This window comes from Lissotriton helveticus, chromosome 2_1, assembly GCF_964261635.1.
Source record: "Lissotriton helveticus chromosome 2_1, aLisHel1.1, whole genome shotgun sequence".
NCBI lineage: Eukaryota > Metazoa > Chordata > Amphibia > Caudata > Salamandridae > Lissotriton > Lissotriton helveticus.
This window is the reverse complement of record NC_136059.1, coordinates 1,338,001,215-1,338,023,943: the sequence shown is the minus strand read 5'-3', so window position 1 is coordinate 1,338,023,943 and position 22,729 is coordinate 1,338,001,215. Positions and strand designations below refer to the sequence as shown.

The window sequence follows — 22,729 nt, the reverse complement described above, 5'->3', positions numbered from 1 at the left end:
ATTTTCTGTTTTTGTCACTTTCAAGTCTACATACACTTGACTTTCCACATTCTCTGTATTGTTGTGCAACATTACAGCCTCCATCATTGTTTGCCCCATTAGTAATATTGCACTATGCCACTCTTTGCCCTACCCAGAGTTCACCCCTGTTCTTTGTACTGTCAAACTCTAATTCAGATCCCTAAATCTACTTCCTGCTTCTATCTAGCTGGGACACTTTCTACAGCCTTCAACCTGACATGGAAATCTCTGTGTGCTGCTGCAGAACACGTAGAAATCCTTCATGTGATGTGTCTTTTTTCTCCTGCTGGGGTGAATAGGCAGACACTAGAGTGCTCTAAGGTGAATCTTTTCATTGTCAGGAAACGTTTCATCTGTCTGTGCCTCTACCTATCTCCACCCCTCCCCAAAGAGGAGTGAGGTGGGTTGACAGCCACTCTGGATGAGGACAAACAAGACCTTGAGGCTAAATAGAATTCTTTCTCAGTGTGAATTAGTGCATACCGGGTGTAAATGGCTAAAACACAGCTCTTGGTGGAGCTCAGAAGGCTTTCTTTCTTGTGAAAGAGTTAAGTCAGGTATCTGCAGTTGCACACATGCATCAAATATTATCCATGCTTATAACAATTAAATCATTTCATGGCAAAAAATATCACACTGGCAACAGTGTGATTCATTAAAACATGATTGTGTTAGAAAGTCTACCATTTTTGCATGATTTGCCGGTGTACTATTATTGTTTCAGTTATTTAAAAAAAACACCTTGGCTTCTTGGATTTTTAATCACTAGGATCAAAAGAGAGCAACTCAATGAACTTACATCACAGTTCTTTACAGTATGAAGTGATTTCTCATTGGTACAGGAGGTCTTTGTAAGAACATGAACTTGATTGAGCAGAGGAGACACAAATGAATGCAGGGACACTCTGAAGCAAAAGGACACAGCACACACTCTTTGAGGGTTATGGAGTCCACTGTAACCTTCCATCGACACACTATCAGCTCTGCAGTTAGGGCTACCAGCCTAAGGTTTCCCCAAAAGCATTCCACTAGAACATTGTGCCCAGTATAACTCTGACACACTTGAGTTTGTGCTTTTTTGTGTTTCACAGCTCACTGTAAATATGACTCTGTGATTCATAGTACTATAAAGATAATTTAGACATTAGCAGACAAATAGTATGCTCCCGTTTATCCAATGCTTTTACGAAAATAATTCTGAATGAACGTTTTGTAGGGCATGTGCAGATAAACCATATGTGTGTGAATCTTCTGCATGAAAACGAAAAATGTTCGACTCACCTGCCTTTTAGGAGAAAACATATTTGCAGCATTAACCCTGGACCTGTGTTTCCAATATCCACGTTTATGTCTGACATCCGCTTTGATATTTAATGAGTGGCACAAACCTGCACTGTTCTCCATTCTTTCTGAGTACAGACCCGCAACTTTTGTTTTCCACCTGACCAGCCGATCCTGACGATGCTATTTAGAATATAAACATAGATTATTTAATAGGGTGTGAGAATGGCGTTAGGATTGGCAGGGCCGGCCAACATAGCGCTGCATCGGAGAACAGTGGATGCCATCTCTGTCCACCTGGCTCTCTAATACAGTGCTGGCTCAGAGATCTCAAATTGTGCAGGCCAGGTAGGCTGTGCCTAATACTTGTGCTGTGCCTAATACTTGTCAAGACTGACATGCGCACTTTCAAATAGAAGCCCTTGTTACTCATCTGAGCAGTGCAATGAGGAGGACTGCACTTCCTCCACTGCGTGACTGCAAAGTTTCCCTAATTACTCGACCTAAAGTAAATATGGGCTAATTAAAAATATATAGATGTCTTATAGTGTCTTTCACAAGTCCATGGTGGTGAGGCCTTGATCCAATGCCCGATGAGGAGCTTCCACTGGCTAAGTAATATCCAGACTGTACAAATGGCCTTATAAGAGTATTTATGTTTTAACTTTTGCCCCTTCAGACTATTACTTTCTGACATGCATTATCATATCTTTGACCTGAAAGTACTATAGAGCAAGAAGCGCAATGTTTAAAGACACAAGTGTTTCCTTATTGGGTACTCCTTGTGTCAATAGTGTGCTATGTGGGTATCCAGCGTGTATTTGCTTTGCTTGGAACCCAACATCATATAACCTCATTCTGAAGTGTTCCCTCCTGGGGAAGAAGTCCACTTTAGTCCAGAGGCTCTCAGGAATAGAGTGGAATTCATTTCCCAACCAGTAGTGCGCCAGGAGGCGTGTTTGCAGAGTGGTGGAGAAAGGGGGCATGGCCTCCGACATCCTATTAGCGACCCCGCTGTGTGGGACTTTACTGAAGGTAACAGGAGGGGTTGTTCACCCCTAAGGACCTCCTGGAGGCAAGGGGACTTCATCCCCCAACCAGCAGGCATTTGCAGGGAGGTGGAGAAAGGGGGACAGGGCATACTGCGAGTTGCCGGGCTTTAAAAATAAATGTTTTCTATTTTTAGGGAAGGGGGCTGGGTAGCGTCCCTTCCCTGGACAGATTTTGCCCCACAGGACCCCATCCCCTGGGGGCAGGCATTTTTAGGATGGGGAGGAGGGCTGCTTGGCCCCCCTCCTTGGGCCGATTTCGGCCATAGGGGACCCCGTCCCTGGGGCCTGGTCTTCCTTTCTTTTTTTATTTGTTATAATAAATACAGGGAGGGGGGCCTGCCCCTTTTATGTGTTATCTTATTTAAAAAAATTGGAGGGTGGCCATGTGGGCCCCCTTGGGACGATTTTGACCTCGGGAACCCCAATCTCCTATGGCCTGGCCTCTATACAGGGTGCCCTGGTCCCACCCAGGGCACACAGTAATTTTGTTGGGGACCACAGGGGGAGCCTGAAGGCCACCGTGGTCCTTGCCGGCTCCCTGCATCCTGCGGGAGCCAGCATTGCTTTTGACAGAGGGAGCTGCTGAATATGCAGCTCCCTCTGTCCAAAAGCAATTCTCCTCTGCTTTCAGTAAGCGGGAGCATTTTTAATGATCTTGCTTGCTGAAAGTGGAGCAGTGTGTGCTATTGCTTGGCAAAGCAAACACCAATGTCCCAGGGGTGGGCACTACAATGGACCACCTTAATTATTCTCTTTTGGGCCCCAGGGAGGTGGCAGTCCTGGGGGCAGAGGAGGAGCTGTGTGGCTCCACCGCAAATATATTATTTCTGCACTGGGGAGGTGGTGGTCCCCGGGGCTGCGTGGGAGGCCATACGGGCTTCCCCACATTCTTTAAAAAATAATGTATATACCCTGAGGATGTGGTGGTCCACAGGGATGCGGGAGGCTAAGCGGGCCCGCACATTTGTTTATTTCAGTGTACCAGGGAGGTGGCGGTCAATTCAATTCAGTTTATTAAAGTTCTGGAACTCCCATGAGGTCCACCTAATAAGATACATACCAATTAAAACATAAAGTGCAATAATAACCTGTGACAGTGCAATAATGACAAATCAGTCCGAATAATTTTTTTTTCAACACATAGCAATTTCAAGGAGTAAAGTTTGGAATTCAGCAGCCAACAATGAGGGAACAGGGCATATCCTGAATTGTGCAAATAACAATTAAAAAGCAACTGGATCATGTGCAAATTTTACAATTAAAGTTAAAAATTAAATATGCACAAGCCTTTAAAATGGTGGACAGAACAATGCAAAATACATTTGTAAATAAGAGAGGATATTACAACTACATAGTAAGGCAACTGCTCAGAAATTACTTCCCATTTGAAAAATATACAATTAAAATATGTACATAAATTCCTTTAAAAAATTGAGCAGTTTTGCACAAACTGCTTCATTTTTGGGACTAAAAAGAAAGTCGCGAGCTGAAGCTACATCCTTAACACCATTTTGTAAAAACATCGGCCTAAGCCAGCAATGATGATTAAAGGCCACTACTGGACAAACAAACAAAACATGATCCAGGTTCTGAATGCTCAGTTCACAAAAATGTTTTCAAATTCTATTTTTCGAATTCTGGGACCAGTGTGCTGTTCTGTGATATAAGTTCCAAGTTAAATACTTCTGGGGAAGTCTCGGGAAGTTGTCCTGGCTATTATCTTTAATCTCTCTTTAGTATTACAGAACTCAATATCTCTATTAAAACTGATCTTACCACTTAAGTTTTTTACAAAGGTTTTAAATTTTACTAGCGGGAGGGAAACAACAGATTCTTCCTGAACACAAAAAATGTTTAGTGCTAGAGAGAAGTCTCGATATGAGGAGTTTCCCCCCCCCCCCACCACCAAAGATTTTGTGAACAAGATTCACTATTTTTTAACTGGTATCCCCAATGTAAAACTCTGGAAACGCCTTGGATATAGGTGCTTATCAATCTAAATTCCGATTTAATAGCAGCTGATAGAACTAGCGTATTAAAATTACACAATTTACGTAAAATCTGTCCTTCTATCATCTCTAAAAAATTCCAATCGTTTACACGGAATTATTCAATAGCATAGAGTAAAGTTGATGGAATTTTTGATTTAAAGACCATCAGTAGATGTAAAAAATGCCTTCTACCAATTGTACTATAAAAAATGCACAGACCATTAGCATGGGACATAACTTTAGAGGAGCTGTGTTCGATATGAAGATTATTCTTCGTATTGCTTGCTAATATTTTCCCTAAATATAAATATGAATCAACCACCTCCAACTTTTCGAGACCACTATGCCAATTGAATTTACTTGATTTTCCACTTCTGTCCCCTTTCATGATTAAAATTTTACTTTTGGAAACATTGATCTTCAAAAAATGAGCCATCGTATAATTCTGTAATGATGACAACTTTTTGTTTAGCCCTATAGGGGTAAGATCCATCACTACTATATCGTCTGCATAAAGGAGACATGCAAAAGGACGGCTGCCTATCTCTGGAGCCTCACCCACTCGCAGAGAAAGACAGTTGGGTAAATCTGTTAAATATAAGGAAAATAGTAGCAGGGCTAATAAACAACCTTGTTTCAAACAATTTTCTATGGGATTTACAGATGTTAATCCTTGATTTCCTCCCATTAATACCTGACACCAGGTTTGAGAATGTAATGCGATAATTAAGGACAACAGGGGAGCAGGCAATCCCATATTATGTAATTTCTTCCATAGTAGCAGCCGGTCTACCTTATCAAAGGCCGTTGAAAACTCTATGAAGGCCATGTAAACATTAGACCTATGAGATAACGTATATTTCTCCTCTATTAATTTGAAAATGGTGATATTATCCAGGGTGGAAAGATTGTTTCTAAAACCTGCTTGTTCTATAGGGAGGACCTTATTCTCCATGACCCATTCCGTGAGATGATTGAGAATACTGCATGCAAATATTTTCCCCACTGCATCTAATAAAGCTATTTGCCGGTAATTATCCGGATAAGTTCTAGGGCCCTTTTTGTGTAGGGGGATTAAAATACTTCCAGACCACGATGGAAATTTCTTCCCCTGAGAATAACAGAAGTTAAACAGTGGGACTAAAAACGTGGCCCACAAAAGTGGTTCCTTTTTAATTACCGTCATCGGAATTTCATCTGGACCCATTGCTCCTGAAGATCTAATTTTTTTTATAAATTCAACTATGTCACTCAATGAGTGTACATAGTTGGATATATAAGTTTCCAAGGGGACAGGGCGGCGGGGATGAAACTGGGAGAATTAGAATTTGCTGCATAGAGTTCTATCAAGTGGATTCTCCAATCCTCTTCTTCAACAGGAATGGGAAGAGATTTTACTCTTGTGCCACAGCAGTCAGCAATTACTTCCCAAACATTTTTGGAGTTGTTTTTGGAGGCTGCTTCTTTTAACTGCACCCATGCACCATCTTCCTTTATTTGTTTCAGAGAGTGTTTTTTCCTCTGCCTTTTTCTCTTTAATAAGTTGATTAAATTACATTGTTCAATATTCAATTCAATTCAATTCAAAACTTCTTTATTCGACTGAAGATAAAATCAGCCATAAAAGTACATAAAAAAAAGAAAGATAACACATATATGAACGGTTCATGATTTAAAAACAGTTAGATATAAGACAATAAATTGCGATGTACCCTATCACTACTCATCCAAATGTGGCAGTGCGATTCATTAAGACACTAGTTATCCTTCCATACTTTTCCTAAATCTCAGGGCTGTTTTTAAAAAATTGATTACATATAAAGTGCTTTCACAGTGCAGCATTTTAAGATAAATTAGTGCAGGCCTTATTTGCACGAAATTCAATTTTTTAAGAAGAGGTTTTAAAAACATTTTTCGAGGTACGGTATAGTATGGGCATATGAATAAAAAGTGTGCCAGATCTTGCGGAGACAGATTGTCGCAGCCGCAAGCTGGCAGCACTTGCCCCTTGTGGGCTCCACTGGGCACAGCTAGCAGCAAATGAAAAAGGTCAAAACGAAATCTAGTCATTAAAAAGCGCTCATATCTAGAGATGGCCCAGGATAAATATGGTTCTATTTGAATACATGTTTTACATAAAGTATGATTCAACACACTGCCCTTCTTTAGTTCAGTCTCTTCCCTCGCCAACTGACGGTTCATTAGAAAAGTAGTCTTTACAGATGTTACATCATGCTTTGTTACTGACTGTGGTGCTAGGAAGAGGTCCAACCTGCCCAGGTTTTGAAGACAGTCACGAATGTACTTTATCCAGGGTATTTTTAATTTCCCATCCCATGTGAGAGCTTCAGATAGAATGTTCTGAGTGAGAGGTATTTCATTGTTCAGCCAACTATTTAGCCAGCACAGGAGGGGGTTTACTGCAATTTTATCCTCTAAATGTAACATGCCCAGTTCCTCGTGGATAGAAAAGTTGGCCGTGCTTTTCGGTAAACATAAGATTTGTTTTAAAAAGTTATTTTCTGTGATTATTAGGTCGGGCACTGGTAAATACCCCCAGAGGTCACTCCCATAGCAGGCAACTGATATGCTCTTGGCTTGATATAATTTAATTAACGCAACCACAGGTGTGTTGCCCATTTTGCGAGCAAAGTCAGTTATTGCCGCGTTAGTCCTTATCAAGTCTCCTCTCTTTTTCTTTAATGCTGGTCCCCATGTAAGTTTACTGTCGAACAGTACGCCAAGGTAGGAAAAAGATGTTGAGTAGGGTATTTTTTCCCCATTAACAGATAAAGGGTAAGTCTTCTTGGGCCCATATCCTACCTTCATGATGAATGATTTGGCGTTGTTAATAGAGAGGCCTCGAGAGTTCATAAAATGAAAAAAGGAATCCAATAAAGTTTGGAGGCCAAGTGCAGTTCTTGAGATGAGGACGGCGTCGTCAGCATAGAGGAGGACGGGGACACCCCTTTTACCTATATATGGGTAATCCGTGTTCGTTCCTAGAAGATGCTCCTCTAAATCATTTATATATAAATTAAAAAGAAAAGGCGCTAAAATACAGCCCTGTCGGACCCCTCGATTTATTTTGAAGTCTTTGGTCACTTTTAGGTCTTTAGTGTATCGCACATTTGCTTGTGTATCGCTATGAAGATCGGCCAAGAAGTTGATTAGATTTTTTTCAACCCCCATTTTCAGCAAGACATCCAAAAGTTTATTTCTGTCGACACAATCGAATGCCGATGAAAGGTCCATAAAGGCCATATTGAGTATACCATTTCTGGCCAGTGTATATTTGCCACTAATTAGGTATAAGTTCAGGCATTGTGTTATTGTGGAATGTCCTGGTCTGAAGCCATATTGAGCTGGCGACATAACATTATTGTTTTTGGCCCAGGTTGATAACCTATTTAGGATGATCCCACCAACAACCTTGGCGACAGAGTTAATCAGTGAGATTGGCCTGTAGCAAGCTACATTACTTCTATCTCCTTTTTTGAACACTGGTACAATAGTTGAGGCTCCCCAGGACTTAGGGGCCTTGGTAGCGACTCCAGCGTTGATCACTGCCGTGAGGATTGGAGCCCAGAAGTCAACGTTGGATTTAAATAGGTCTGGGGGGAGGCCATCCGGACCCGGGGCCTTGTTGCTGGTCAGGCAGCGAATCCCCCTTTCCACTTCTTTGTCTGTGAATATCAATGGAGCTTCTACAGGGAATTTTGGGACTTGCGTTTGCTGTGTGTCGTCGCTTTTAAAGATTGCACTAAAGTGAGAGACCCAGTCACTTTCGGGAATGGAAGTTCCAATTGTAACAGCATTCGGATTGTCAAACATAGGTTTGTTTATTATGCTCCAAAACTTGGAACTGTTGCCCAGGATAAATGGATCGAGTAAAGATTCCCAGATGCGCACCTTAATATCTTTTTTACGTGATACCAGGGCAGATCTATAATCAGAACGTAATGTTTTGATTAAAGTATGATCCCTTGGTTTGTTCTTTAGAGCCATTTTAAGTTGTCGACCGGCTCTTGAGCATGTATGATCGAACCATCGTGGCTGTTGATTGTCTCGACCCTTCATAGGTACAGAGAGCAGTTTACCCACACTTTTGGTCAAATCAGCGAAGGCAGATAGTATAAGATCCGGGGGAGTGATGTTAGAGGAACAGATGATAAGTTCTTGAGCACAACTCGTTTTAACTGTTTCAAGTAAAGCTTCACTGTTTATTGAAGACCACTTTAGTCGTCGGTTGCCATTAATTAATTTTAGAACACCTGGGTCTTTGCGATTTTTACTAAATTCAAACAATCCGCTTTTAATTTCCACTGAGATCGGATTATGGTCACTATGGATATTTTCATGGATGTTAAAATTTGAAGCTGTAAATGCCATATCAACAGAGAGCAATATATGGTCGATAAAGGAGCCTTGTTCTGAACCTTTATAGGTTGGGGTTTTGTAGATAAAGGAGTCCTCTTTCAGGGTCATCGCGTTTCTCAGGTCTAGGCCGTCTATTAGGTTATTCAAATTTGAGCCACGTGGGCAATGCACAAAATGAAGGCCAGATCTATTTCCACAACCCATGGAACCCAAGGATGACATTGTGGGGTGACCACAGATAGGATTGGTGTCACTACAACGCATGCTTTTACATCGCATGCCTTTACAACGCGGTTTTTACCACGCATACCATTACAACGCATAGCGCTTTGGGGTGCTGGATAGTGAATAGTTTAATTTACTATTCCAACTCCAGTCCCCGTGGACACTAGGGAAGGTTATTGGATAGTAAATTAACCTATTCCCTATCCTAGAGCGCCCCCCAGCGCAATGCGTTGTAATGGTTTGCGTGGTAAAAGTTGCGATGTAATGGTAGTGCGTTGTAAAAAATTCGTTGTAACCGTGCCACACCCCACAGATATGCACATTGAAATCACCTACGATTATTTTGTTCCGAGGTATAACTGCCAGATTGTCGTGAAGGTACTCGTGGAGTTTGACGATATTACAGACACCTAAAGGCGATGTGGCATTATAGAAGTTAACCAGAGTTAGTACATTTTTGCCTTTTATTAACTCCAAGACCTGTATGTTGATATTGTCTTGACATCTGTTTTTTATCTGTATCACTAGCGAGAGGCTGATGAATGTTGCCAGCCCCCCCTTTGCCCTTCCACTAGTTGAAGAGAGGGCGGGAACGAAGAAGCTTTGGAAACCTTCAATGAAAACATTATTGTTGGTAAGCCAAGTTTCCTGGAAGCACAGTATGGTAAAGTTTGTAACAAAGGCTATCCAGGAGTGATCTTTGATTTTTGAGGCCAGACCTGCAATGTTCCATGATAAGATTTTGATGGTGCTAAAGTTGTTAAGTGAGTTCCCCGCCTCAGCTATCATGTGTGGTGATAGGGGCAGATGCAGGTCAGCAAGCCTTTCGATATCTGTCTGGGAGCTACTATCGCTTTGTGGGTGGTTTAGGTGTGTATTATTATTAATATTAAAAAGGCCCGTATCAGCGGAGAGGGGGGCAGGTTCACCTTGATGAGATAAACTTTCAGAGTTAGATATTATCATTTCTGTATCAAGAATATCTGTATGTACACTGCAGGTAGAGTAGGTGTTTTCATTAACAGCAGGTTTTATTAAATTAGAAGGCACAGCGAATTTTATTTGGTTACTTGAAGAAATGGGAAATGAAGCGGATACCAGTCAATCTACCTCATCAAGGTAGTCACTGTCGTAGTTATAAAGAACTTCATATCTGTTTGAAGTTGGAATGTAATTTAAGTTATGGGTTGGATGCGACCTTGTATGTGAATGGTAGACAGGTTCTAAATTCTCGAACAAAGGATATGTTGGATAGTTATAAGTTCTGTTTTCCCAAGAGTGAGCATATCGGTATGCGTCTGAGTTCGTAGATCTCACTTGACTGCGGGCTGGGACAGGGGGCCATGTTTGAGGGTAGGTCTCAGCCACCGGAGGCCCATCATATCCCTGGGGACGTTTGGTGTTATATCTAAGACCATCGGGGTTACGAGGATAGAAGTAACTTAATCCCATTGTACGAATCAGGCTGTCAGTAGAGGAGCTCCTCCAGTTGGCAATAAATTTGGCAGCTCCCCTATCTTTAAAGTTGATGGTAATACAATCTCCCTCAGTTGATTTATATCTAGTACCCACCCAGTCTACTCTCCTAACTTGGGAAATTGTCCCTGTTATATGAGAGGGGAGTGGTCTATGAGTGGTTAGCCACTGCATAACCTTGTTCTTAAGTTCAATGTTAGATTCCCTCATGTTTTCGGCTAACTTGGGTACCCCAATCATAACTATTGTGTGGGCATTAGATTCGGGGGGGAGATTTATGTGTGTAAGCGTTCTTGACAGCCTGGGTGTGGGGTGGTTTGTCTCTAATACATTAGTGGGATTGTTTCTGGATGGGATGCTACGGTGCTTAGATGTTTCGTTATTGGGTCTTGTTGTAGCTATAGGAGAACTCTCCGCAGCCCATTCACTATCTTCGTGATCCACGAGAGCAGGAATACACTGCGCATTATTTGTAGGCGCTATCAGGGTTGACGTTTGGGTTACTTGTTGTACTATGGGTAAGGTATTTACGGTTGGGGGGCCCTGTTTCTGTATTATAGCCTGTTTAGCAGGGCTGGCCACGGAATTACTATCGTTGGGATGTTTATGTTTCGGGTTGCAGATGTTAAGATTTGTGCTCACTGGCACAAAGGTAGAGGTCGTGATGGGTGCTTTGAGCATCTTGAGAATTTTAGATGAAACTTCATTCTGCGCTCTTTCAAATTTCCCTAGAGCCTTCTCTATTTTAGCTATCTGGTTGTTGATGGGGTGTAAAAGAGATTTAATCAAATTTTCAATATCAGATAGGGATGGCACACTCTGTATGGGTGCTTCGATTATATGACCAGTCTGCTCGTTAACCTGAATGGTCTCTGGTTTGCGAGTAAAGACTGGATCAAGAGAGGGAATAGGGGAAGACCCTGTTGGGATATTGACAGTAAGTTTTTCCCTGGTCAGTTTCTGCCATAAGTCTTTAATTGATCTCTTAGACTTGCCTACAGGATATTGAATGTTTTTCTTGAGCTGATTGGTCTTACGCTTTTTCTTTGCGCACTTCTTCTTGTGAGGTGATTGATCAAATGCAGGCAACGAGACAATTTGACTAGCTATAGACTGGCTCTCTATTAGCTGGACCTCGGGATCTGGAGAAGATGTAAGCAAGTGGTTTGTGTTATTTCCAATATTGCTTAGAATTGTGGGGCTGCTCTCATTTGCGATCATTGTTGGGCACGTTAATAAGGGTTTTGATGTCATATCCTTCCTTTGCGAGTTTGGTAGGTCTGAGAACGATTGCATCAATAGTGAATCTTGTGAGTTAGAGCTATTATCCATAATGCATGTATTATTAGTGGTGTGTAAAGATAAATTAGGAAAACGCATGTCTGGGGTCAATGAAAGACGTCTTTCTGTGTGCTGGATAGCGTTCGCCACTACACTAATGGTTTGTTGCAGCATTTTGTCAATAGCAGTTATGGTTGGTAATGGAGTACTCACAGGTTTCAGTCTCGTGGTTGATCTAGTGGCCATTGGGGTTTTTGGCACTTTCGTCATCCTCTTGTGGTGGATGTGTAACCTCCCGGATTCAACTTGTGTAGATCCTTTTGGTGGCGATGTTTCCTGTGCGGATGTTAGGGGGGAGGCCCGTCCCGTCTACTTCGGTCCCCTGAGGGCCACAGAGGGCCCGCCCTTTGCCCGGGCTTAGCCCGGCGCGGCCCCGCGCGCTCCCGCGATGCGGGAGTTGTAGTCCGCTTTTATTGGCCTCCTGGCGCGCTCCGCCTCAACGCGACGTCCGGTCGCGGAGGCCGCTGGGAGTTGTAGTTTTCCCACTCCCCCACTCGGCGGCAGCGCTGATGGTGGAAGGCTGCGGCGGGGGGAGGAGACAGGCAGCGGTTGGAGCAGCGTTGAGGTCAGCAGTGACGGCGTTTTAACTGGGGCTCTCAGTTAAATGTGGCAGCGTTTCTCCCTGGGCTGGCGATAGCAGTTAATGCAGGTACACACACCACGGCAGGTGAAGTCCTCTTTTATTGGCCTCCTGGCGCGCTCCGCCTCAACGCGACTTCCGGTCGCGGAGGCCGCTGGGAGTTGTAGTTTTCCCACTCCCCCACTCGGCGGCAGCGCTGATGGTGGAAGGCTGCGGCGGGGGGAGGAGACAGGCAGCGGTTGGAGCAGCGTCAAGGTCAGCAGTGACGGCGTTTTAACTGGGGCTCTCAGTTAAATGTGGCAGCGTTTCTCCCTGGGCTGGCGATAGCAGTTAATGCAGGTACATTGTTCAATAGTAAAGTTCAGGAACTGGGCCCTCACCAATTTATTGATATCCCTGTTTAAAATAAGCATTGGATTAGCAAATGAGATCTCTGTTTTGTTGGAACGCGCGATGATTTACTTAATGCAGCCAAAGAGCCTATATTACGGGAAAAAACTTCCAAAACATCAATTTGGGGCGAATCTTGTTCGGACATAACTAGATGGTGCTTATCTTTTATCAGAGCTGTTAAATGCACTTTTACTTTAACTGTTATTTGAGCGTTCCAGTGAATTCTACCATTTTTAACATTAAACCCTACAGTACTGCCTTTAAAGTTCCAGGGGCCTACCTTAGCACAGGTATAATTGAATTTAAAACAGATCAAATTTTGATCGCTAAAATCAATTCCCAAAACTACCATACTTATGAGATTACAAAAAAAATCAGAAGAAACAATTAGATAATCTATGATAGAATTCCCCGTTGGGTCCTTATGAGTATAGTTTGCAGGAATATTGTTTTCTAACCTCCCGTTAGCACTTATAAGGTCTAAGCTTCTCAGCGCACAGGAAACTCCGGTCTGGATTGAAATCAAAGTAGCGGTCCCTGGAGCTGACCCGCATTTGTATACTTCAGTGCCCCGGGGAGGTGGTGGCCCCCAAGGATGCGGGGAGTCGGGCGGGCCACCTGTCTCTGTATAATTGAGTGCCCCGGGGAGGTGGTGGTTACCAGGACTTTTCAAAAGCCTGGGGGGGGGGCCATAAGCCCCCCTTGTTGATTGTAAAACACCCTGGGATTTGGCCCACCCAGGGACCTCATAAAAAAGAACGTGCGACACCCTCTCACACACCTGTACAGCCACTTACACATCTACTCATACGCCAACCCACCAGACACTCACATGCCCTCTTATACACCCACACAACGACTCACACACCCACACACTCACACATCCAGTCACACATTCATACAGCCACTTAAGCACCCTCTCACACACCCATTCAGTCACTGATACATCCACTCAGAGACACAGAGAACCACTCACACACCCACTCACAGTCCCATACAGGCGCTTACACACTCATTCAGAGACCCAGAAAACCACTCACTCACACACCATTTACATACTTATACAGTCACTCACACACCCTTTCACACATCCATGCAGCCACTCACACACCTACATAGCCACTCACCTCCACACCCACTCACACACTCACTCACCAAGGTATACCCCCACGCAACCACTCACACACCCATACAGCCACTCACACATGCACTCACAGACCCACAAAACCACTCACACAGGCCCACAAAACCACTCACACACTCACTTACCCAGTTACCCACCCATACACCCACTCATACACCTATAAAGCCCCTCACACTCCCACTCACAGACCCACAAAACCAGTAACAAACCCATTCAGCCACTCACACACCTACTCGCACACCCACACAGTCACTTCCACATCCACTTATACACGCACATAGCCACTCACACACCCACTCATATACCCATATAGCCACTCACACATCCACACAGTCACCCACACAGATAGTCACAGACCCACATAAAGGCAGTGATACACTTATAGAAGTTGCAATAGCATATGTTTGTATTCAATTTGATCCACGGATCCATACAAATCTTTTTTTTTAAAGACAAAGATTTGGTCTAGTGCATTTATAGAAATACTACATAAGTATAAGTATAATAAGAATAACTGTGTGAATAAAATGTATTTTCTAAACTTGTATAAATGTGTATTAGTAAATTGAACTTATAGGTGAAATTGTAGTACAATTTATATTTTAAAAAAACAGTGAAATCCACTGACAAACCAAAGGTTACAGGGACATTATAGTTAGGAAATAGCATTAAAAACCTTAGAAGTTCATTGAAAAAACCACAGGCTACAGCGACATTAAAGTTATGAAGTAGAATTTTAAAAAACGTTAGAAATTCACTGAAAAAAACAAAGGTTACAGGGTCGTTATAGTTAGGCTCAGATTTTACACACACAAAACCATCTAAACTCAGCAGTTATAGTTACCTGAGCGAACCATAACTTACGTCCCCACAATGCACTGCTTATGACCTCACATATTACATCACACATGACATGGTAGAAGACTAAACAACCATTTGTGGTGTGATTCATGTACAGAAGCAAGATGGTGAAGTAATTTCTGTAATCTTGCCTACATAATATTTCCTTGTATATCTCAGTAAATTTACTTGGTTGAAACAGAACAGTGATTTGGTCATAACTTTCATTCTCAAGGATCAAGCAACAAAGAGTGTCATACATTTCTAATCACTCTGAGGGATTTGTAATCATCATGGGTTACAATGAGTGACCTTTGATGATTGGCTCTTAGTAGAATAACAAGACATGATTTACAATTGTAATTTGTCATGTTATGAACTAATTGTGAAGGTCTTTTGTGACTCATGATTATGCAGAACACTTCCATATCTGACATGTTTATTAGTGACTGTTGGTAAAGCTTTTCATTGTTTTTATTCAGCATTTTCGTTTGTTTACAATGATGGGCATATGCTTCTGCCTTCCACAAATGATGTGCTTGGGTGTGTATTCATACTGGCAAGGTGTAGAATCACACTTTTTCGTTATTAGTCCATGTACAACATGTGATCAGATTTGGAAGTGTGAAATGATAATTAATATACATTCTATGTCTTACTACTTCATTCACATCTAGTGATTAAGGAAAAAAGTACTTCATACATTTTTCCTGTGTAACATTCTATAGAACCTTGAGGTTTTAGCTCTTAGATGGTGGTAATTTAATGCTAGGGGCATTATACTGGTCTACGGAGTGCCCCATTCCATGAAGGGTCAACAAGCCAAGAGGAGAAGTCTAACTTCAAGAGGCTGGCATAAAATATATTTTATAAACTATCATTGACTCTTCTTAAAATGTAAGCGATTATTTCACGGTCACAATTCTAATATTTGTATTTGCTAATGGTTTACTTATAATTAACATATTTGCATGCCATACTTTAAATTCTTAATTAATGTATAATAAAGATTTCTAACTATATGTTTGTGGTATCATATACTGGACACAAAAAAAAGTAAGGGACCCTTTGTATATAACTTAACCTGGCAGGGTTTCTGGCAGGACTGATGCAGTCTTGACACTGACCAGGTTCCTGTGACTTTGTCCATGGAGGTTAAAGAGAACCCCCTGTCTTTTTTCCCAGCTCTACAGGTTACCCACATGGGTCAAGGGTTCATAGAAAAACTCACAGGGTGGTGGTGGGGCAAGATACATCCCATTTGGCTCATAACAAGAGCAAGTAACGAGACATTTTATTGATGGCACATTCGAAGAAAGAAAGCATGTGTGGACAATGGATACACTTTAGTATTTCAGACCATACGGTTTGTGTGTAAACCTCTTATTCCCCTAAATAGGTCCATCAAGAGAGTGTCTCATTAGGATAGAAATTCTAATTGAGATGGTTTGGGTGTAGGATTCTCAGTATGAGACTGCATTTTTTTCTTTGATGTGTGACATATAGTGGTTCAGGTGACGCAGGATAGCAGACAAAGGGCAACCAGTTGAAACCAAGATGGAATGAATGCCAAGGAAAAGTTAGAAAGAAGAACAAGGTGTGTCTGAAAATAATCTTGGATCATTTTTCCTCTTAAAGACAGAACTGTGGAGAAAAAATAGGGCCATATGTATCAAGCAAATTCGCATTCGCAAAGGCCGAAATTCGCAGAATTTCGGCCTTTGTGAATGCGATGCTTAATGGCATGTATGAATGAAAAATGTATTTTTTTATTTAATCTTTATTTCGGCGATTTGCCATAAGAGATAGACATAAAATTGATACAAAGAAGGGGAAACATCACTGTTACACCAAAATCGAAATAGCACATAATACGGAAAAGAATACGTCACATGTTCTGTATAACAATCCAGTGAGTCACTAAAAATTCAGTAAAACAGTCTAAAATGTTACTAATTTACAAATAAAAACAGTATATCAGATAAAACTAGAATCTTACATATAGTGACATAATACAGAAATTGTGGGGCAAACTAGCACAGACACGGGGCTTAGGGATCGGATACCCTAGAAATTAGGAGCAATCTCTTGTGCCAAACTGCTTCTAGAAATTTGGCCATTGCAAACACAATTGGTTTTGATAAGTCAGTTTTGAGAATTCTGAAGGCCTCAGAGCATTTGCGAAAAGCTTGATTTTTACATAGGGGAATTACCCAAAACCTTCTGGCCGCAGTGTAGGCAGAACAGAAGAAGACTAGATGCAATTCATCTTCAAGCCTACAATTGCATCCAGGACAATTTTCCAGGGACTGCTGCTTCCATTTACTCGTTAATGCTCTTAGCGGGAGAGTTCTGTACCGCCATTGGGGGTATAACTTCCTGGCCAAATTTGGAAAGATGTCATCAAAAACTAACTCAAACTTGTAAAAGTCTTTCACCCCAAGAAAGGAGTTAGCCAGAGAATCTTGGCGTGTAGCCTGTATGTGGGATGCCAGGTTACATGCATAAAAGGTTGCCACCAGTTGTTTACGTGACAAGCCTTGGCATGCCACTTCAGGATCGCTCCACAGGGACGAAAGGCCCAGCCGGGCAAATTCAGTTTTTATATATTTGAACCACGGAATATTCTCTATAGCAGGAAGAGCAAGGATTTCCAGCAATTCCTGCCTATAATTGGCTAACTCAGGAGTGGACCATAATCTTCTCCAAAAAGTTAGAGGTTTCACACCCACCACTTCGTCCAAGGGCTTCAAACCTAGGTCCAGCCTGAGAGGCAGGAGTGGTGTGCTTACCGGTAACTTTAGGAGTTGCCTGAGAAACTTATTTTCTAGAATGACCAACTCAGTCAGTCAGTCAAAATACTTTATTGTGACCAACTCTTTTCTGCAAGCATGTCCCCAAAGTTCACTACCATAGAGGATTGCTCCTCTGGCCTGGAGTCTATAAATCTCCAACGAGGGGGCTAGCGGCCTAATAGATGATCTATTGGAATTTACTAGCCTAATTTTTCCCCCTGTTAGTTGCGCCAATCTGACCTGTGACTTAGCCTGGTGATCGCCCCATTCCAGTTTATCTTTAATGGTCACGCCCTGATACTCAAACGTAAAGACTCTTTCTAGTCTATTCAGGCCTATAGATGGATTAGGTCGTGTTTTTTGGGGGGGATTAAAGATCATATACTTTGTTTTCATGGCATTTATTTCGAGACCATGCTCCCCACAGAATGCCTCAAACCCCTCCAAGATGCGCTGGATCCCCATAGGGGATTTCGACAGCAGCAGGGTGTCATCCGCAAACATAATTGCGGGCACCCTGTTGCCGCCGAGCCTAGGTGCATCTGTGTTGGTGACATTGTTTAAAAAATCGATTACCCCGTTGACAAAGAGGCAAAACAGGGTCGGTGCAAGAACACAGCCCTGCCTTACCCCTCTGCCAACGGGAAATCTTTCAGAAAGACAACCCATCCTCCCGCACCTTACCTGTGCATAATTCTGTGTATGTAAGCAAGTGATGATGTCTAGAAGAGCGTGGGGGAGGCCAAGTTTGGCAAGTACCGTCCAGAGTTTGCTCTGCGGAACCAAATCAAATGCCGCAGGGAGGTCGACAAAGACGGTATATAGGGTACCCCCCTCCACCCGCACCGTCTTCTAAAAGGGAAGGGCCAGCCGAAAAAGTTTGTCCGTGGTTGACACCTTACTCCTGAACCCCGCCTGGAATGTACTTAAGACTGAATGGTCCATCATCCAATCCTGAAGGCGGTCAAGAATCAGCCTCGCAAAACGTTTTTGAGAGACATCAATGAGGCTGATTGGCCTATAGTTGGCTGGGAGCAGAGGAGAGCCCTTCTTGAAGATAGGTACAATCTCTGCTCCCAGCCAAGTAGTAGGGACCGCCATTCCCGCTAGAATTGCATTAAAAATTACTAACAGATATGGAGCCCAGACCCTAGGTTGGTGCTTAAATAGATCACCCGGGATCTTATCTAATCCGGGGGCTTTTCCTGATGGCAATTTGGATATTGCATTGGAGACCTCCCCTAAAGAAAATTGCAGAGACTCAACGCCTTACAAGGTTAAAGAATGCACAGTTGACCCACCGGGGGAAAAAAGGTGTTCAAATGAAGAACCGGCTTGAGGCTTGTGCAGGCCCGGGCCGACCTCTTCATAAAGACAGCGGAAATGATCTTCCCACACCGAAGCCGCAATGTTGGCCTCAATAGCTTGAGTCGGCTCGGCTGATCCTGTTCTCACTATCTGCCAAAATTTGCGGGCGTCCCTAGCCTGGAGAGAGGCCAACATATTTTCCCAGTTGGAATAGTCCCAGTCCTCCTTTGCTTGGTGGATGGCTTGCTTGAGCTCCGCCCTCCTAGTCCTAATTACCTCTGTGTCCCTGGGGTGCTTCAATGCAGCGAGCAGTTTGGCCTTTGCCTTCCTGCAAGCTGGATTGAACCACGAAGGTCTTTGTGCCCTGCAGAGCCCTTTCCTCACAACTGGATTCAAGAGTTCCACAAGGGTAACCACCAAGTCCGTATGGAGGGTGCCCAACTTAGAGAAAAGTTCTTCTGAAGGGTAAAGATTAGCGATTGTCCCTACGCACTCTAATGTGGGGAGTATACGCGCATAAAGCTCGGAGATGTGGTCGGGATTATCCAAAAGTTTGGTCCATCGGACTCTGCGCCTATTGTTAGTTAAAATTAGGTTATTATCTGGTGATGCCTCAACCAACTGGTCATCCGTAGAACCACTGGGCGAAACCAGCGAGAGAGTCAACGCATTAGGATCGCTGTCACTTCTTAGGACTACTTCAAAGTCCAAGACCTTATTCCAGTCCGAAGTCTGGACCAGAATGCAATCCAAATGAGACTCCTGCCCGGGCTTGTTAAAAGTTGCCCTAGGAGGAATGTCACTCCTAGACCTGCCATTACAAGCCCTCAGGGAGTTACTGAGAGTAAGTGACAGAATTTGTGTCGCTAGAGGAGTCCATGGCTTAGCAGGGGGATCAACTAATTGCGGTATTCCCCACTGGTCATCCTCCTCCAGGATTGCTCCCTCCATTATCAGAGTTAACGGCTCAAACTGGCAATTAAAATCTCCCCCCACCAAGATCCTAGCGCCCTTTGGTAATTTTGGCAGAAATGCAGAGAGCTCCTCAAAGGTGGGTGATGGCCTTATCATCCTTGGGGAGAGGGGTTGGCCTAACGGCTAAGGCGCTCGACCTCGGACCTGGGGAACTTGGTTTGAGTCTCGGTAACGACGCCAAAAACCCCCTGTGATTCTGGGCAAATCACTTCATCTCCCCGTGCCTAAAATGAAAGTATGTCCTCATGTAACGTAACTGGTGCTATGTAAAGCGCTCTGATAACTGATTCAGTTCGGTTCAAGTTCGCGCTATATAAAACTCTCTAAAAAAAAAAAAATCAAAAAAAAATCATACCCACCGGTCTGGAGTATACGTTTATCAGGGCAAGTTGTATATGGTTCGACCATTCCAACAAAACGCACTGAACATCCAGTGAGTTGGTTTTGAGGGCCCTAGCCTTGCATCCTAGGTGGGATGCCACCCAAATACAAAGGCCCCCCGAGGGCCGTCCTCTCCCCTCCCATTTGGCTGAAATTGAGAAGGTTGCATAGCCTGAGCGCCATTTGTCCTCCCGCGCCCATGTCTCCTGAAACATGCAGACATCTTGGGTATCAATAAAAGCCCCCCAATCAGGGGAGTCTAATTTGCCCTGAAGCCCAGCTAAATTCCAGGAGAGAATAGACAAACTGGATGAAATATATTTGATTTAAGGAATCGCTAAAAATGTGATTCCTTATCTTGCGAAATTGGCCAATCTGCGATTATTCTGCAATTTTGTACATTTGCGAGTTTTCAGTTTGCGAAATTTGCAAATGGAAATTCGCAAATGTAGCAAATCGCTTAAAAATCGCAGTATTGCAAATTTCGCAAAATAATGAATCGCAATGATATGTATGAAAAAATCGCTAATTGCGATATTCTAAATTTCGCAAATTACAGAATCGCAATTACTACCAAGTAGGAGCAGGTGGTAACCAGGTGCAATCTATTTAAGCAGCACCAGAATTCAAAACACTGTTTACCACAATGGCGGGGCTTTACATCATAGCTAGGAGGATGCGTTTGAGAGCTGCAGCACAGAGGAGGATACGCCAGGAGAGGATATTCCGTTTGCCCATCAGCATCTCCCAGCGCCTTGAGGAGGAGCTCTACACCCATTACAGGCTGGAGGAAGACAGCATTAATGATTTAATTGCAGAACTCAGGGGCATATTACCAAGCAATAGCGATAAAGCTATTGCTTGGTTAGAGACAAAAATTTACCGCTGAGCTGCGGAGATTTTTATGCAAATAAACCTTGGTATTACCAAGGTTTATCGCAAATGCGATAAAAATCGGCCTCAATGCATGAATATCGCTGAAAAGTCAGCGATATTCATGCATTACTGAGCTAATGCTCTTAGCCATGTTATCCACCTCCCATTGGATAACATGGCTAAGAACTGCTCAGGGCAGGTGTTAGCTTTTGGAGATATTCGCGCAAGTTGGTAATAGGAGATAGCGATGTTAGCGACTGTTTCAAGTCGCTAACATCTTGGCACGCCCACTTTGCATGTCATTAGTGATAAATATCACTGACATGCAAAGTGGGGCCCAAGATGGTCGCTATCTCCTACTAGCTGTCGCTAACTGGTGTTAGCGACAGCTAGGTAATAGGGAGATAATTTTATCTCCGCTTTCTTGGCTTTTAAAGCCAAAAAAGCGGAGATAAACCCCCTTGATAATATGCCCCTCAGACCCTACCTTGAACACTCCACACGCAGGACAAATGCCATCTCCACTGAAATACAGGTCCTGTGTTCATTACACCTGTTGGCCTCTGGAAGTTTTCAGGGGGTGATTGCTTCAGCAGGAGGGGTGTCACAAAGTGCCCTTTCGCGATTATTCCATGCCTTCCTAGATTTACTTCGCAATTTGGGCGAATCCTACAGGTTAAGGAATCGCACTTGGGTAAATCGCAAATTCTAAGGAATCGCTAAATATTTGCGATTTCTTTCATACATACCGATTTGCGAATCTGAATGTGCGATTCGGTAAAAATCGCAAATTAGGATTCACAAATCGGTACTTTCATACATATGGCCCATAGATATAAAATGCATAACATAAGCATTAAATCAGTTAAAGTTTTTTCCCCTTTATCAGTTAAAATTAATGGCAAGTGCATTTCAAAGCATAAAAATGTGTCATTTTCCCTAAAGACATGTCACTAAGTAGAGCTGCTCCTCAAACTCAGCAACACTCGCAGAAACACTGGGTCATTAGATGCCTTTTTTCCTTTTTCCTGCTTAAGCGCTAATTATTATTTTCTTGTTGACTGCAGTGTGTTTGGTGTTACTAGCATTGACTTTCACTAAATTTTGAGGCTTAATAATTCAATGGGATTCATGTGCAGGGCTTGCACCATCTATGGGATACTTCAGCCATATTGACAGAAGGGTGATATAGAACATTCTCTGATTCCTGGAGACTCTTTCCACCAGAGGGTAAGTATGACTGAAGAGTACTTACTGACCGATTCGCCTCTGGATTTAGAATGTGCTCTAGAAATTGAAGCTATTTCTATTATCAGTCTACTTTAACTGACGCCCTATCTGTCCTCCATTTTAACCGATTACCAATTAAAACTGAGTCATGTGAATGTATAAAAGATGTTACACTCTCGCCTTTTCTTGTCTAACAGGAGATGGAAAACTTTGTCCAGAGTTCCGGGGATCATGGAATTGTGGTATTTTCTCTTGGCTCAATGGTCAAGAACCTCACTGATGAAAAAAGCAACATGATTGCTGCGGCTCTAAGCCAACTCCCTCAAAAGGTTTGTTAATTAAATGAATGTATTGCCTGTACTTTCTTCAATATTTCTTCAATATTTGTATATCTTTTGGATAGAACCTGTCTTTCATTCATCAGTGGGGGAAAGCCTAAG

General features: G+C 42.8%; 1 protein-coding gene across 3 annotated transcripts in view; it reads left to right on the top strand.

The window, feature by feature from the left end:
- LOC144818641 (UDP-glucuronosyltransferase 2A2-like) overlaps nt 1-22,729 on the top strand; it is a 370,404-nt gene that overhangs the window by 208,557 nt on the left and 139,118 nt on the right. For all 3 annotated transcript variants that reach the window (XM_078676264.1, XM_078676265.1, XM_078676266.1), the window contains exon 3: nt 22,487-22,618. In XM_078676264.1, the coding sequence (XP_078532390.1) occupies nt 22,487-22,618 (132 nt within the window). The remainder of the gene's footprint in view (nt 1-22,486; nt 22,619-22,729) is intronic.